This window comes from Lacerta agilis, chromosome 15 (genome assembly GCF_009819535.1).
Source record: "Lacerta agilis isolate rLacAgi1 chromosome 15, rLacAgi1.pri, whole genome shotgun sequence".
Classification (NCBI taxonomy): Eukaryota; Metazoa; Chordata; class Lepidosauria; order Squamata; family Lacertidae; genus Lacerta; species Lacerta agilis.
In genome coordinates this window covers 31,158,933-31,176,617 of record NC_046326.1, presented here as the reverse complement: position 1 = coordinate 31,176,617, position 17,685 = coordinate 31,158,933, and the positions used below count along the sequence as shown (strand labels likewise).

Sequence of the window (17,685 nt, the reverse complement as noted above, 5' to 3'; positions counted from 1 at the left end):
ATGCTTTGGGGGAAGCCATGATGGTTTAAAGAGATATTATAGTTTGAACCCTGGTCTCGCAGGTCCTCCTCGCCACTGAGGCGGCCTGTGCCTCACAGGACAGTCCTGATCTGGGAGTTACCCTCAGGCTATGCATCTTCCCCATCCTCCAATAGGACACAGGAACCACCCACCAAAAGCGCCTCCTTCTAGTCACTTCTGAAGGATGCCTTTAGATTGACAGCTTTCTTCTGGGTGACTGAGAGGTCAGTGCTAAAAACAGGAGCAGGAGTCATCAGGAACGAAGCTGCCCGTGCATGCTAATCAGGTGAGGTGGGAAGAGGCGAGTGAGTCATATCTTGGAAGTGTTGCTGACCAAAAGCCTACTCAATCCTGTATAAATTGTACAGGGCGGGATTTAAACAATCTGTGATTTATTTATTTATTTTAAAAGGCATTTCAGCAAATCCTGGAGGGCCACAAGAGAGTTCTGTCATTAATTAGTCTTTTAATTAACTCTGCCCCGGGCTGTATCTTCTCTGGCTGATTAAAAAGAAATTCAAATTTTTGCATCAAGGAAAAACCAAATCTCCAAAATAGGTGGCAGAGGGGAGCCGAGGGCCGTCCTAAGACATTTTGATGCTGTAGCTAACATCCCGATGAGGACCTGTCCCCCATGCCTACTGTGGATGTGAGTTCCATAATTAAACTATGCACTCCATGAAGGACTTGATTTTCCTGAAGTGAGGCACCAACAGGCAATCAGTTTCAAAGAGGCTTCCCTCACTGAAACTGAGATTGTTGTCTTGTGCGGGGCAGAGGTCCAAAGAAAGAGACACCCCCCCCCAAAAAAAAGCTGAATCAGAAAAGGTTTCTTCAAGATCTGTCCTCCAAACATTCTGCAGGCCCTGGAAATCACCAAATTTCGCATTCAGTAGCATCCGATAAAATTCTGAGACCAGACCCTTCCTGGCACTCATTTTCAAAGGCTGTCAATGGTCTAGGAGCCATTTGCTATGCAAAGCTGTAGGCCTGTAAGCACTGTTAGCTAATGCTTTCTACAAATCAACTTCCCAAGTCTCCACTCCTTCTCTGCAGCAGAACCAAGCTCACCGTTTATACAGGATTCTCCCAGTTTACACAATGGTAAGGGCAGGATGTGAGCCAAGCTGTTTAGTGACAAATAACATCTTCCCTGGAGAAGGGGGTGTTCCACAGCAGCCAAGCAAATATTTAACTTTGTAATCAAGTGTGCAAACCTACTAACAATTTCCATATTCCTGCTATTAAGCCTTTGCCTTTATTTAACCAGGGAACTCCTGATGGTTAAACATTAGCTAAGAATTTGAATCTTCTCCCAGAGAGGTTTGGTGCCTGGAAGAATAAATATTTATCCAACGGATCCAGCATTTCACTCTTGGAAATTCAGACAGCACCTGTCCTTAGAATGGACTTGAATGCGGATTCTCCCCTGCAGGTGCAAAGAATGACGTCAGAGCCCCAGCAACTGGGGATTTTAATACCTGAAGGAATGATTCTGCTGATATCTGCCTGCCTGGGTTTTAATAACTTCATTGGAAGGTCTTTAGCACTGCAGAGGTGGGTATCTATTTTTTTGGCCCAAAATATTTCAGTTCCCCATCCCTTGCTTGACCAATGAACCAACAACAGTAAGCATTGCAGCCTTACTCTTAAAATGCTTATTTATTTCATACAATGTATACACTGCTTGATTATTTTTAAAAAACACAAACCCTCAAAGCATTTTACAGAAGGAATAAAGCTATAAAAGTTTTTTTTTTTAAAAAAAACCAGCTATTTAAAACATTCAAATATAACTAAAATCAACAATGAGCTAAAAACAGATGGCAACATTCTACACGTCTGGGTAAGCTTGTCTAAACAAAAATGTTTTTAGCAGACGCGGAGACGATGAGAGTGAAGGTGCCTTCCTGATGTCTTGCCTTGCTATCATTAAACTCAAATTCAAACAATAACCTTAAATGCAGAGGTTTATTATTTTTTTCCTGTTATCAGCAGCCCTATTAACAATCTACTGGAAACAATCTACAGAAATCCCCATTGAAATCTGATTAAATAAAATTTGTAATGTGGCTCTATCTTGCCGCAGAAGGGTAATTAAATGCGCTTCAAGGATAGACACTTTTTGTGAGACTTGCGTGACAATGTCCCTCCCCTCCCCGTGGAAATAATGACACAGACACATTATGTAAATTTTAATGGCCACAACTTTATTGGTTACGGATGTTGAGCGGTATTGGCTTAGGCATTGGACCCTATCAGCTATAATCGACTCCAACCCGTGTGTTGGAAGTCAGTGAAGGGTTAACCACCAGTAAGGAACCCCAGTGATGAACATCGCCCAGAATTCCCCCTGTGATCACTGTTAGGGGCGTGCCTTAGACCCTCAGCTCCCCGGGCTTCAGACAGGGCCACGCCCCCAGAATCATTTAACGGAATACCCTTCAATTGAGGGGCAGTTGATGACGCTACCTCCCCTCCTCACTTAATATGGAGATTTTCCAATGCCTAACCGCCAAGCCAAGAGTTGTGACGATTGCTACGAGGTAGGTGGAAAAAAACCCATTTGGCTAATCCAATTGGGGAAAAGTCCTACCAGGCCCCCCAGCCAACCAAGGCGACCAACCGAAGTCCATAGCAAGGTTGAACCTAAATCTAAGTGAGGGTGGGTGGGTGAACCTAACCAGCTGGGAAGCAGGACAAAAGAGGGCGAGTTTCACCCCCGTCACTATTTTAAAGGGCCTAAGACATGCCCCCCCCCAGGCCGACCGGATTGGTCGGCCCTGCAGGAGGCGCGAGAATAACCTACCAATTGCGCAGGGGCTGTGCTCAGCCCCTACGCACGTGATTGGGTCGTGACGCCCGCAAATCCACCTCCTGTTGTTGCAGAAGTGGCCTTGCCTTCGTTTCTTTTCCTTTATAAATGAGACAGAAGATACCATTCCACCCTCAACACAAGAATCTCTGTGGCAAGGCTTCTTGAATTGATAATACATAAATAAACATATTGCTTGTGTATGAAACTGCATATGAAACGAGCACTGGACAAGCTATGGTAGTTATATGTTCTTGGATTTAAACGAAAAACAATAAATATATGTGGGGTGGGGTGGGGGGAGAAGAAGCCCCTGACTGGTAGATTCCAACAGCAAGCCAGGCTTTTGCTTATGCTAGAATCAGGGGGAAATCTGCCCCAGTGTACCCAGCTCCGCAAAGCAGCTTCCTAGAGAGATGAGCTGTTCCCTCCCACCAGCGGATTAGTAAGAGATGCTTCTACCACTGAGCACCACACCATCAGTTTTGCACAGAATGGCTTGCTGCCTCCCCCACATTCATTGCAAAAGAAAAAATGAAATTAACACAGGTCATTCATGCAGCTGCAACTCTCAGGAAATACTTAAGAGACACCTCCTCTCTATCACCGCCACCAACTGTCCCAGTCCAGACACTGATTTGCTTCCTAAGTCCCAAAGAAACACATCCTTGCAAGCGTTACATTCACCAGCTGGAACAAAATGAGACACGTGTTTCCAGAAATGGGCTCCGACATGCATCTTTGGGTTAAATCTTCTTGTGACAACTGCAAGGCGTTTATGTGGGAAGGGGTTTACGAAGTAACTGTTAAGGTCTATGTAGATCTTATGACTTCCCACCCGTTTTTTGCAAAATCGTGTCTCCTCTGCAGCCTTCCCAAACAGTAGCTAAGGAGGTCAATCGCTCAAGTCAAGCAAGCTGGTCCTTTCTGGTTATTTGCCAGTAATTCAAGCCCTAAGCTTGAGGTGGTGCAGCCCTTCTGCGGGGACTGTACCACCTTCATTTTCGCATTTGCCATAACAATGAAGCAGACATCTTACCAACAAAACAAAGTTCAACTGGGCTTAAAGGGTTTCCTGCAGTAACACCAAGAGGCATCCCTTTCGGGTGTGTGTGTGGGGGGGGGACTTATCGCTATTTTCACAAGGAAATCAGAGGGCAGGACCCAGCCCACTGTGCCCATGACTCACCCTGAACACGGACATCTGATTGGTCGTCAAAGTGCCTGTCTTGTCAGAGCAAATGACCGACGTGCAGCCAAGGGTCTCCACGGAAGGGAGACTCCTCACGATGGCGTTCTTCTTGGCCATCCGGCGGGTGCCCAGCGCCAGGCAGGTGGTGATGACCGCCGGAAGCCCTTCGGGAATTGCCGCCACGGCCAAGGCCACGGCAATCTTGAAGTAATATATCGCCCCACGGAACCAGGAGCCGCCATGCACGGGGTCACTGAAGTGGCCGATGTTGATGACCCAAACGGCGATGCAGACCAGGGAGATGACTTTCGAGAGCTGCTGGCTGAATTCGTCCAGCTTCTGCTGCAGGGGGGTTTTCTCAGGCTCGGTGGCGACCATCTGGTTCCTGATCTTCCCGATTTCGGTGTACACTCCCGTGGCAATGACGACGCCAACCGCTTTTCCTGCAGCGATGTTGGTACCCTGGAGATAAGAAATAGGGCTGTTTCGTGTATTGTTATTTTTGCTATTATTCCTCAGCAATTAGTGGAGGTGACCAATGTTTAAATGGGGTTTCCAGGGGACTGAATCAGGCTCCCCCAACCTGGTGCCTTCCAGATGTTTCCGAACGATAACTTCCACCCACCCCAGTCAGGGTTTAGACAGGGCTTTTCCCTGTGAAAAAAAGGGTTGTTTGTTCAGCCACTCTGGGGAGTGTAGTTCTGTGAGGGGAACAGGGGCCACCTAAAAACTCAAGCTCCCATAATTCGTTGGTGGAAGCCATGACTGTTTGAAGTGGTATTAAAGTGCTTTCAATGTATGGCGAGGATGAGGCCTGCATCAAGCTGAGCTACACAAGCAGCCAAACCCTGTAGCAGAGCTCTTGTAGTTCTGGGGGTGGGGGGAATAGGGCCTGTTCACACAAACTAAGCTCAAATTCGCACATGTAAAAAGCACTATTATACCGCTTTAAACAGCCATGGCTTCCCCCAAAGAATTCTGGGAGCTGGAGTTTGTTAAGGGTGCTGAGAGGCATTAGGAGGTTGCCCTATTCCCCTCACATAGCTACAATTCCCAGAATCCCTTGGGAAAGGGAGGGCGGTTCATTGTTAAACCACTCTAGGGACTGCAGCTTTCTGAGGGGGACAGGGTGTTTCCTGACAACTCTCAGCACCCTTAACAAACTACAGTCCCCAGGATTCTTTGGGGGAACCCATGAACGTTTAAAGTTGCATCATAATGCTTTAAATATCTGGTGCAACAGAGGTGAAAGAGTTACCCAAAGGTTGCTTCTTCACTGCCACCAGGCCTCCCCTCCCCCCTTCATGAATCGCACAGTCTTCCATGACATGGCCTCCAAGAATTCAAATGAATACACCCCCTTCCCACAGAATAGCCAGAGATAGCCTTGTCCTCCGTGAATTGGTCGAATCCTATTTTAAAGCCCTCTAGGCTGATGGCCATCACAGCCTCTTGTGGCTACTTGAGGCATGAGGGTACTTACAGAAAAAAGCATGTTCTTTTTATCCTGGTTGACAGCCCTGGGGTCAGGGACTGGATCTGTGTGTTTGATGACAGAAACAGATTCACCTGCGAAGGAAAAATGATGTTGAGCACAATTACAGGGATTTCAAACTCGTACAAAATGAGAAAACAAGAGACAGGGGGAGGGAGGAGGGAGGGAGGAGGGAGAAACATACCGGTACATATATAACCCTCTTTGTTCCTGGGAGGAAAGGTGGGCTATATATTTAATACAATAAACATCTAGCAAAAAGCAGGGTAAGCAGTGATTCCTGCATTGCAGGGGTTTGGACAATTTTATGCATCTATGACCAGCTGAGTCTCCCGTAGAATCATAGAATTGTTAGAGTTGGAAGGGACCATGAGGGTCATCTAAGTCCAACCTTCTGGAAGACAGAAATCTTTTTGCCCAACGTGGGGTTCGAACCCACCACCCTGAGATTAAGAGACTCGTACTCTACCAACTGAGCTAGCTAAAGGTAAAGGTAAAGAACCCCTGGATGGTTAAGTCCAGTCAAAGGTGACTATGGGCTTGCGGCGGTCATCTTCCTTTCAGGTCAAGGGAGCTGTCATTTGCTCACAAACAGCTTTCCGGGTCATGTGGCCAGCATGACTAAACTGCTTTTGGTGCAACAGAACACCATGACGGAAACTAGAGCGTATGGAAACGCCGTTTACCTTCCCACCACAGCAGTACCTATTTATCTACTTGCACTGATGTGCTTTTGAACTGCTAGGTTGGCAGGAGCTGGGACAGAGCAATGGGAACTCGCCGCGTCGCATGGATTCGAACTGCCGACCTTCTGATCGGCAAGCCCAAGAGGCTCAGTGGTTTAGACCACAGTGCCACCCATGTTCCTCCTGAGCTATCTGGGTTGGTCTCGCTGCGCCCAAAGTAAAAAAGAAAAATCCGGTGAGGCAGGGTGCCTCAGCAGGCACCAAGGAAGGTTCTCAGGGTAGCATAGGACAAACACAGATACACACCAGTGAGAATCGACTGGTCTACTCGTAACGTCGTCGACTTGATCTCAATGATCCGGATATCAGCAGGCACCTTGTCACCAACTGTGAAAGGAAAAGGGACAACAATATGGTTCACAAGCAGAAACTGTTTGCATTTGACAACTGATTAAATAGGGGTGAAATGAGACTTCCCCTGTTCTGATTCCTCATTGTTTTGGTTAGCTGTGCCATGAATTCCAGTGTGGTGTAGTGGTTAGAGCACTGGACTAGGACCAGGGAGAGACCAGGGTTCAAATCCCCACTCAGCTCACTTGGGTGACCCTTGGGCCAGTTGCTCACTTTCAGCCTAACCTACACCACAGGGTTGTTGTGTGACAAAATGGGAGGAGAGCTATGCATGTCACCTTGAGCTCCCCTGGTGGAATACTGTGTATATATATAATGAATGAATGAATAAAAAATTAAAAAATAAAAGCCACTTCTCCTGGATTCCAGCTTCACTAAAGCCTTATTAGTGCATTGCCAGGATTCAGCCCTGCCTAGAGCTAAAACCTGGGGTCTCCTTGGAGGAGAAGCAGAGGGCGCAGGAGACCCTAGCAGCCCCAGCAGCCAGCACGGCCAATGACCAGGAACGATGGGAATTGGGGTCCAGCAAGTTGCTACAACTCTAGATATGCAAAAAGAAATTGTGGATTGGCTAGGGAACGATTCTTCGCAGCACAAGGCAAAAACAAAACCACAAGAAGCAAGGAAGATCATACCTGCCACCTCTACAATATCTCCTGGGACAATGTCACGTGCTCGGATCCGTTGAACTCCGTTCCTATCTGCCCTGATCACCTTCCCCATTTCTGGTTCATATTCCTTCAAGGCTTCAATCGCACTCTCTGCATTCCTCTCCTGCAAAGACGGGCAGCTTTCACATTAATTGGGGAGGGGGCTAGAAATGGGCAGTCTCCCGCTCCCCCACAGCTAGCAGCTTTCCATAAGAACCTTCATAAAATTTGAGATCTGTCAAGGAGTTGCTTCAGGTATCCATTCTCTTTGGATGCCTATGCCCCACAAGGAGCAATCCCTGTTCTGGTGGCCTTCTCTCCATTTGTTCATTTGGCTAGCCCACCCAAAGGTGCATCTCTCAGACACCCAGTAGATTGCTGTGGCCTTCAGGGGAGCTTCTCCTGCAAAGTCCATAGATCTCAGGAGCCCCACTCTGCAGGAACTCTTGAGCAGGGCCTTAAGTGTGACTGCCCCTGTTTTGTGGAATAGCATTCCTGCCGACAGGCCCCCACTCTGCACCTTCTGGAAACAACTGAATACATTTTGTTCCAACAGCCTTCCCCAACTGGATAAAGTATTCTTTACCACAAGTATCCGTTTTGGGGTTTTTTAGTCTTGCTTTAAAGGCATCTGCTTTTGCTTTTTCAAACCTTTCTTAATTATCTTATGCATAAACCGCCTTGAGGCGGCAGTTTAGAAGGCGATTAACAAATTAACTGTAATAATAACACTGTGGAATAGCAGGAGTCAGAATCATAGAACCGTAGAGCTGGAAGGGACCCCCGGGGGTCCAATCCCCTGCAATGCAGGAATATTTTGCCCCTCACAGGACTTGAACCCACAGCCCTGAGCTTACGGGTCTCATGCTCGACCGGCTGAGCTATGCGTGCCACGCCGGTTGCCCCACCCACTTTGGCCTCCAGCCACACCTGCCACGGACATGCGGCCCTCAGGAGGTTGCACCCGTGAGGGAATGCGGCCCCCGGCCTGGGAAAGGTTCCCCACATTGCATGATGGGAAACAGGGGCGCTCAGAGCAAGGTGGCCTCCCCCAAGTCACACTCCAAGGTGCCACCATACCTGCCACACTCCCACCACCGCATTGGCAAGGAGGATCATGATAATGACGATGGGTTCCACAAAAGCCGTCACTGTTTCTTCCCCTTCCTCAAACCAGGCCAGGATCTGCAGAGGGAAGAGAGAAGAGGAAGGAAGGGCCATCAGGTCAGTGGTTAGAGCATATTTATTTTATTTAATTATTGAATTTATACCCCAGGTTTTCTCTGCAATGAACTCAAGGGGGGGGTACAGAGCTCAACTTCTTCTCCCCCATCCCCCCAATTAATCCCCACAACCACCCTGTGAGGTAGGCTAGGGCCGGGAGGCAGTGATTGGCCCAGGCTCACAGCTTTTTGGCAATGCCTAAAATACTCCATGGCTTCCACTGACCATTGGGCAGGGCACTCTAAGCTTTGAAAAGCTAATCTGAAAACTGGGCTAAAAAGTAGGTTGTATTTATTTAAGTGCTGGGTGCTTTTTGGCACACCAAATTCTGTGTGTTTTTCCCAGCTGGAGGTACAGTGAGAACAGAACCCAAACCACATAGAAACCTTTTACAGTCTCTTATTCGATCCAGAGACAGCAGTCACAAAACAGAAATCTACTTAACTCTCTGTTACTACCGGTAGTCATTGTGTGTGTGCGTGTGTTTAACTCCACTTTGGCTAAATTTCCCTCAGGAAATATTCCCCGAGCAGCCGCAGAGCATAATTCTCCCTTTTTCCTTCGAGGGGAAAAGCCAAGTCGAAAAGCAAAGAAACAGGCACCTGTCGTGTTAATGCTACACTTGGAGAAAGAGCAGGCCGATTTGTGCAAGTGCCATTGAGTTCCCACCGGGCTGTTCAGCTCTCTGTATTTTCATTTTTATCAGATTAAGTAATTGGCTGTTAATAAGGAAACAAAGCGTGGGGGAGGGGGAGAGAGAGCAAGGCAACCCACCAGGACTTATAGCTCTTTCATTCAAAGTATTTTAATTCTGCATACTGGGGGTGGGGGAAGTTAAAGGAAAAACTGGATATTGTAAATTTTCAGATTCGGTTTTTTGGAGGTTGTTTAAAGCAAGCCACAACTCTGCTCAAATAGCACATGTCCCTGATGGTCTGCCCAATTTCTCGTGGTCCCTTGGGAGTGCTAGTGGTGGAAGCATCAGTAAGAGGCAGTGTGGTATAGTGGTTAAAGAGACCAGGGTTCAAATCCCCACTCAGACATGAAGCTCACTGCGTGACCTTCAGCCCAGTCACTGCCTCTCCTGTCTAACCTACCTCACAGGGTTGTTGTGGGGATTAAATGAGGAGGGGTGGAAAGACCCATTTATGCCAAAGGTGAGATATGAATGCAGTCAATAAACAACGTTGTCCATAATGATTACATTTACACATTCAGGCGACTCCCCACTAACGCAGGGGTTACGTTTCCATGCGAAAATAGTGGAAACACTGTCTAAAAGGCCTCTAAACCTCTGGAAACCCTTGGAAAACCCTTGGGAAAAAAACTGACTAGCATGAACGCCCCCACAATCACTCCCTCCAAACCTTTCTCAAACTCAAACTATCCATAGCCCTCAAAGGTTCATGGGATTTTACTTGCAAAGACTCCTGGGATTGCTAACCATTTCTCTGCTCTTTTCAAGGCATTTTTTTTTACAGTTCTCCTGCTCTTTTGGGGCTATCTTTGCCCTTTTTTGTGCCCTTTTGCAGTTTAAATCTATTTATTTATTTCCTGGCATATATGAAGTTGCGGACAAGCTGAGTGTGCGTTGGTGGGAAGTGGCCTGTACAGCAGCTTCTCTTAAAATTGGTTTATGATGCTCCCCTTCATAGCGATCTCAGCTGGCCAGCGCCAATAAAATGGGGGCACTGGGGGGGTCCAGGAGGAGGCACACCCACAGGTCCAGGAGGATCCCAAGATTGGCACGAATACCAAAAACAAAATCTGTAGAGGGAAAAGAAGCCCTGAGGAACGAGCTGTCACAGTGGCCCCAGAATGCAGTCTTGGGCTCAGAGACTCACTGACTTGACATCAGGAAGAAGGATTTATCTGGCAGCATACTTACGAAGGAAACGAAGGCAGCCAAGAGGAGGATCCGAACTAGGAGGTCTTCGAACTGCTCTAATATCAGCTCCAGGAGCGATTTTCCTAGGAAGAACAATGAAAAACAACAGCCAGAATTATCTTCAGTCCTTCAACAATCCAAAATCCTAACCACTGGCTTTGCCCCCACAAACCCATCTCTCCACCACAATAATGTAGGTGGGTTGTGTCCGATTTACTCCAGAGTAGACTCACTGAAATTAATGGATGTGGCTAACTTAGGCCCACTCATTTCAATGGGTCTACTCTGAGCACTACCCTAAGGCTGTAATGTCATATCCACCTGACTTCTGAGCAGACAAATCTAACATTGCGCTTCAAGGCTCTATTCCTGTTCCAGTGTACCCACCTGGGATTGGAGAATATTCCACTGAACTTGCTTGACTTAAGGCTCGTCTACATGAACAACGGGTAAAGTGGCCGTACTATTCTTGTGTCGTACCACCAGAGTGCTGGTGGAGGAGAAGAAAGACAAAATCTCTGGCACACAGAAATTTTGATCCTCCACCTTGACATGCTAGATTTCTATATGCAGTGGGTGCTTACATAGATGGTTTCTGGGGACATTTTACTGCTCCCACACAGTGCATTTTGAGATGGCCAATATTCAGGGCTGATGGGGGACAACAACATCTCAAAGGTGCCATGTTGGTATGAGCTGTCTGAGTATGAAATAGATGCCCCATCAAGTTCCACCCCCTGCAATGCAGGAATCACAGCTCAAGAATCACTGAGCTTCTCCTTCATTCTCCTCTGGGCATCTCCTTCCTCCACCACCCCACACCGCATATAACAAAGCAGCTCTTCATGATCAAGCTGGATAACAGGAAGTCTGCGTACCTTCTTCAGCAGGGAGTTCTGCAGGTTTCCAGCGGAGAGCAGCCACGGACAGGAAAGAGTGGGAAAGAAAAGGGGCAGTCATTGATTTGAAAAAACAACACACACAATCCAAATCTCTCATCCCATCGCTGTCAGACGATACATTCACATACTCAGTGTTTCCCAAACTTGAGTTTCCAGCTGTTTTTGGACTACAATTCCCATCATCCCTGGTCCTGCTAGCTAGGGATGATGGGAGTTGTAGTCCAAAAACAGCTGGAGACCCAAGTTTGGGAAACCATGCGCTAGGTCACATCTGAGAAAGTGCATGGCCTGCGCACTTATGTCTTCAAAAATGTTGCATCCGTGTCCGGAGATTATATATTTTGAAGCATTTCTAAACCACTCAACAGTTTCAAAATCTCCAAACGTTGCACGCTATATGTACAATATAAAAAGGAGCTGCTGAACTGCATCGAGACATGTGCAAAGCTCTGAAAAAAATCGACATTAACTGAATCTTTGCCATATCAATGCTGCGCAAGTCTGGGTGTTCTTGAAAAGTGGGTGGGTGCCTGGGCCTCTCTTCCTCCCCTGCCCAAAAAAAACACCCCACATGCCACTTCATCACTTCTCGTTCCTCTTTCCCCCATTGAACACTCTCCCCGATTCCACCAAAGATAATCCTCCCCCCTCCCCAATGTTTTCCAGAAGGGAGCCTCAACGGGGTGGCCTGTTTCCACAGCAACCACCGTCGTGACTCCTGCTAATGCATTTAGCAGTGCTATATGGCGCTTCAGAACATTCAAAGCACCTGACACGCATTCTCTCTCACCACAACCACTTTGTAAGGTAGGACCATAAGAATGTAAGGAGAGCCTGCAGGATCAGGGTCAGGCCCAGGGCCCATCTAGTCCAGCATCCTGTTCTCACAGTGGCCAGCCAGATGCCTGCAGGGAACCCACAAGCAGGACCCGGGCACAAGAGCAAAACTCTCCGCTCTCGTGTTCATCACTGCTTCCGTCTCTTTAAAAGTCATCCAAGAAGATGCTGACCATCGCTGCCTACTGAGGGAGGGAGTTCCATAGTTTTAACTATGCACTGCATGAATGAGTTTCTCGGACCCTCCAAGTGCACCTGTTTTCCAGGGACAGTCCCAGATTTACAGAAGCCATCCTGGTTTCTGATTTGATCCCAAGAATGCCCTGCTTTCCCTTAGGACGTCCCTATTTTTATCAAAGAAATGTTGGAGGGTATGGAGTTATGTAACTCCCGAGCTAAGAAAATTGGTAACTATACAACCTTTAGAAGACATGTGAAGGCAGCCCTGTATAGGGAAGGTCTTTTTGATGTTTTATTGTGTTTTTATATATGTTGGAAGCCACCCAGAGTGGCTGCGGCAACCCAGTCAGATGGACAGGGTATAACAACAACAACAACAACAACAACAACAACAACAGAACAGCACATCCCTATTTTCATTGTTGAAATGTTGGAGGCTATGCTTTCTTTTATCTGTCCTGAATCTTCCAACCTTCAGTTTCATTGGATGTCCACAAGCCCTAGTATTATGAGAGAAAGAAAACCATTTTTTTCTGTCCACTTCCTCCACAATTTTATAAACTGTTATCATGGTCACCTCTTACTTGCCTTTTCTCAAAACTAGAAAGTCCCCAAAAGGGAAACCTTTTTGCATTGGAGAATTTTCTCACCCACTTGATAGTTTTTAGTTGCCATCTTCTGAACCTTTTCCCGAGTCTACAATATCCTTTTTGAGGGGAGGCGACCAGAACTGCACACTGTTCTGTACCCTGGAACTTGGTATTTGCACATTCTTATGCAACAGGGTTGGCTAATCTGTGGTCTCCAGATGCCGCCGGATTACAACTCCCAACATCCCTGAAGACTGGTCAAGGTAGCTGGGGCTGATGGGAGCTGGATTCTCATGACTTCTTCAGGGCTCCTGATTAGCCACACCTCTCAAAATGAATGTTCATAGTGGAATTTTTGGCTATTCACTTGATTCTGAGCTTCTCCAAATGGTGCATCAAAGTCCTTGGTAGCTGAAATGACTCAAAAGCATGCATTTTGATATGATAGCCAAGTATCTAAAGGGCTTTCAGATGGAAGATGGAGCAAGCTTGTTTTCTCCTGCTCTGGAGGGTAGGACTCGAACCCAAGGCTTCAAGTTACGAGAAAGGAGATTCTGTCTAAACATCAGGAAGAACTTTCTGACAGTAAGGGCTGCCTGACACTGGAACGGTCTCCCTCGGAGGGTGGTGGACTCTCCTTCCTTGGGAGGTTTCAAGTAGAGGTTGGATGGCCATCTGCCATGGATACTTTAGTTGAGATTTCTGCATTGTAAAGGGTTGGACTAGATGGCTCTCAGGGTCCCTTCCAATAATTCTATGATTCAGCTAGAAAATGCACATTTACCAGTATATCAATATCTGTCCACACACACACACACACACACACACACACACACACACACACAGTATCTCAGATTGATGTAGTAACAAAGCAGCATGAAATTATAGGTTAAAAAATTGCCAAAATGAGTCGGAGTAGAAATGAACAAATGTGCCTGTCCCTGCCCATCCTCTTCAAACTATGCAGCAAATTTTTAATGCAAACAGCTGAATCATATTGGGGGAGGGGAGCCAATTCCTGGCATCCACCAAGCTGCTCATTTTTTACTCTTTTTTTAAATGATTAGCATTCAGTGAATGGGTTCACAATTCATAGCAGGCTCCCGAATGACTCACTACTGCAGACAACACCGAACCTCCTTCTGAAAAGAGGAAAGCCTGCGGAAGAGAGAGCTAGAGTGTCATCAGAGACAATTTGCAATTTCACTTTCGGTGGAAGAGCGGAGCAACAATGAGCAAGGCAAGCCACGCAGAAGACATTCACAGTGCCAGCGGAGGCAAATATTTGCTGTCTCCAAGCAAAGGTTGGCTCTCTAATTACAGTGGTTGCTAACCCCTGGGCCAGATGTGGGCCAGATGTTTGCCCCTAAACAAAATGTACTTGCCTTCTGGTTTTGGCAACAACAAAAAGAAATAGAGGTAGACACAACGTTGGGGGGGGGGCTTGAGAAAAACATAAGAACATTGGTTTGGATCACAGCTGTCCATGGAGGCGCAGGTCAATTCTGTGTGTCTATCTGGAACCCTACCTGCCCACAGACTGTCTCGCCAGAGTGGTGCATGCTCTAGTTATCTCCCGCTTGGACTACTGCAATGTGCTCTATGTGGGGCTACCTTTGAAGGTCACCCAGAAACTGCAACTAATCCAGAATGTGGCAGCTAGACTGGTGACTGGGAGTGGCCACCGAGACCATTTAACACTGGTCCTGAAAGACATACGTTGGCTCCCAGTATGTTTCCGAGCACAATTCAATATGTTGGTGCTGACCTTTAAAGCCCTAAACGGCCTTGGCCCGGTATACCTGAAGGAGTGTCTCCTCCCCTGTCATTCTGCCCGGACACTGAGATCCAGCACCTAGGGCCTTCTGGTGGTTCCCTCATTGCGAGAAGTGAGGTTACAGGGAGCCAGGCAGAGGGCCTTCTCAGTAGTGGCGCCCGCCCTGTGGAATGCCCTCCCACCAGATGTCAAGGAAATGAACAACTATCTGACTTTTAAAAGCTGTACATCTGAAGGCAACTCTGTTTAGGGAAGTTTTTAATGTTTGATGTTTTATCATGTTTTTAATATTCTGCTGGGAGCCGCCCAGAATGGCTGGGGAAACCCAGCCAGATGGGTAGGGTATAAATAATAAATTGTTGTTGTTGTTGTTGTTGTTGTTGTTGTTGTTGTTGTTGTTGTTAGGTATGAAGAGCCTGCTGGATCAGGCCAATCATAGAATCACAGAATTGTAGAGTGGGAAGGAACCACTAGTTGAACCCCCTGCAACGGAGGAATCATTTAGCCCAATGTGGGGCTCAAACTCAAACCATGTCTCTGAAATTAAGGGTCTCATGCTCTACCAACTGAGCTATCCGACGAGCCAATGGGCTATCTTGTTCTCAACAGTGGCCAGCCAGATGCCTGTGGGCAACCCGGAAGCAGGATTTGAACACAAGAGCCCTCTCTCCCGCTGCAGTTCCCAGCATCTGGAATTCAGAAGCAGTGCTGCCTCCAACCGCGGACGCAGAGCATTTTCATTTGCAGCAACAGACCTGCATGACACCCCCCGCCCTTGCTGCAAAATGTTTGCATGTTGACGAATTAAAATATCTGCTAACCCGGTTGAAATCAGAGACGTATTTTTTCCCCGATGGCTGGAAATGTTTCAAATCGAGAACAGGCAGCAACCGTTTGTCCAACTGATACACGACCACCGACACACGGGTCCTTTGTTACACTAAAAATGTTACAGTAATAATTCTTTTCTAAATGCAAACATTTCGCCTTTCTCGGTGTCGTTTGGGACAGGCTACTTCAACGCGGAAGGAACGTGGGGCAAACCGGCTGCAGGCACACACAGGTTAAGTTTCTCTAAGATTAATTGGGTCTAGGAGTCACTTAGGCAACTGGAACTCCAGCTCCAGCTGGTGTTTGACTAGCGCTGACATTTCAGCCTCCGCCAAGTCAAACAAACGTCCTTTTGCAATGGGAAGACCTCATCCCGGCATCCCTCACAAGCAAATGTGTGACAGGCAGGTGATGGAGAGGATAAACATAGGCAGGGATATTTGCATTTCGTACCTGCAAAGAGAGCCTGCCCAGTTGCACCCGTGCAACCTGCCTAAATCAGACCGGATATATACATTTGCATCTTGCAGGAGTCATCCTGTTAGCCATAAGGAGGGGGGAAAGATAAAAGCAAAACACCTTGGACAGAGGAAATTCTCCTGAACCTTTCTTCCCCCCCACCCCTACTGCTCTGTGGTGCAGATTTCTCCTGGCCAATCTTTGCAGCCATAGGGACTAGAAGCTTAAGGCTTGTTGAGTTCTTTCTTTAATGAAATAAATAAACATATCATAAACATATCATGGCATGGTCAATACGGGCCTAGGGGCCATCTCTGATGCAAAGCGGGAATGGGGGTGAGGTGTAGATAAGGAGTGCTCCATTGCACTTCCTTTGAAGGAAGACGAACAATTTAACACCCATCGCCGTATGCTTTGTAGCAGCAGGTTTTTGCTGCTTTCGGTGAATTAATCGACTTTTTGCTGATTCTGATGGAGGCCGACGTGCCTCCTCACCTCCAAAACTAATGTGCTTGGCCTTCAGATTTCGCACTTCTCCAAATGTTGCAAAGAAAAAAGTAAACATGATGTATTAGAATGCTTCTTTTGAGGTAAAAGATTCAGCAATGCATACGCTAAAATAAAATACGATACCTAAAGTGCAAATCTCAATGTGGAATTTGTTACTAGAAATGGCATTCTTAAGGCAAAAATTGATCAGACGTAAGAAACCGACACAGAGCAGAAATATGCATAGACAAGGGGTACAGTATTATTACTTTTAATCCATAATTTCCCTCAAAGAGAATTGGGAGCCGAGAACTGAGGGAAGCTGTTTCAGCCCAAGGGACATTTTTCCTTCTAGGGAACATTCACGGAGCCACATACCATATTGGCCTGAATATAAGCCTTATTCCCCCCCCCCAAATTCCAATCATGAAAAGTTAAACTGCGGCTTATATTCGCGACCTTACGGTATGCAGCCAGGAACGTGGGGGAAAGCGAGGAAGGGGAAAGGCCGCCAGCAACACAGCCCCCCCCCAACGGACGGCGGACTCGCTGATCGTTTCCAGTGCTAAGGCAAGATAAGATAAGATAAGGAAATGCTGTTACAAGCCTGGCTTTTATCTTCTTTTTCTTACTATTGTGCTCCTACAAGGCGCAGTAAGATATTTTAATTGGACTTTTAAGCATTGGACTTTTAAGCATTGTGTTTTAATAGCTCGTTAAATTCTGGGTATGGGCCGCACTAAATGACCAAGAGATTCTGATGAGCCCCCCCCCCCCCCCGCCGCCCATATGCAGCCAGGAGCAGCGAGGAATAGAGCACCTTATATTCGGGTATTTTTTCTTTTCTCTCTCTCTCTCTCTCCCCCCCCCCCCAATTTTAAAGGTGCAGCTTATATTCAGGTACGGCTTATATTCAGGCCAATACGGTACATTGGAGGGAGGAGCCAAAGGCAAAAGTAGGAGGGGCTATGAAAGCAGCTTTTACTTTTGCACAGTAGGCGCATACTCACTCAGACACATTTATTTATTGCACTTCTACCCAAGGAGCTCAAGGTGGCTTACATAGTTTCCCTCCTCACAACAACCCTGTGAGGTAGGTTTGGCTGAGAGTGAGTGACTGGCCCAAGATCATCTAGTGAGCTTCATGGCTGAACGGGGATTCGAACCATGGTCCCCCGAATCACAGTCTGACACTCTAACCACTACACCACCACCACCACCGGCTCTCTTTCTTCTTC

At 47.0% G+C, this 17,685-nt stretch overlaps 1 protein-coding gene across 2 annotated transcripts in view; it reads right to left on the bottom strand.

Moving 5' to 3' along the window:
- Nucleotides 1-17,685, bottom strand: part of ATP2A3 (ATPase sarcoplasmic/endoplasmic reticulum Ca2+ transporting 3) — an 88,002-nt gene that overhangs the window by 32,001 nt on the left and 38,316 nt on the right. For both annotated transcript variants that reach the window (XM_033171528.1, XM_033171529.1), the window contains exons 2-8: nt 11,261-11,278; nt 10,383-10,465; nt 8,351-8,455; nt 7,256-7,394; nt 6,516-6,596; nt 5,512-5,597; nt 4,026-4,490 (exon numbers count right to left, since the gene is read on the bottom strand). In XM_033171528.1, coding sequence (XP_033027419.1) covers nt 4,026-4,490; nt 5,512-5,597; nt 6,516-6,596; nt 7,256-7,394; nt 8,351-8,455; nt 10,383-10,465; nt 11,261-11,278 — 977 coding nt within the window. The remainder of the gene's footprint in view (nt 1-4,025; nt 4,491-5,511; nt 5,598-6,515; nt 6,597-7,255; nt 7,395-8,350; nt 8,456-10,382; nt 10,466-11,260; nt 11,279-17,685) is intronic.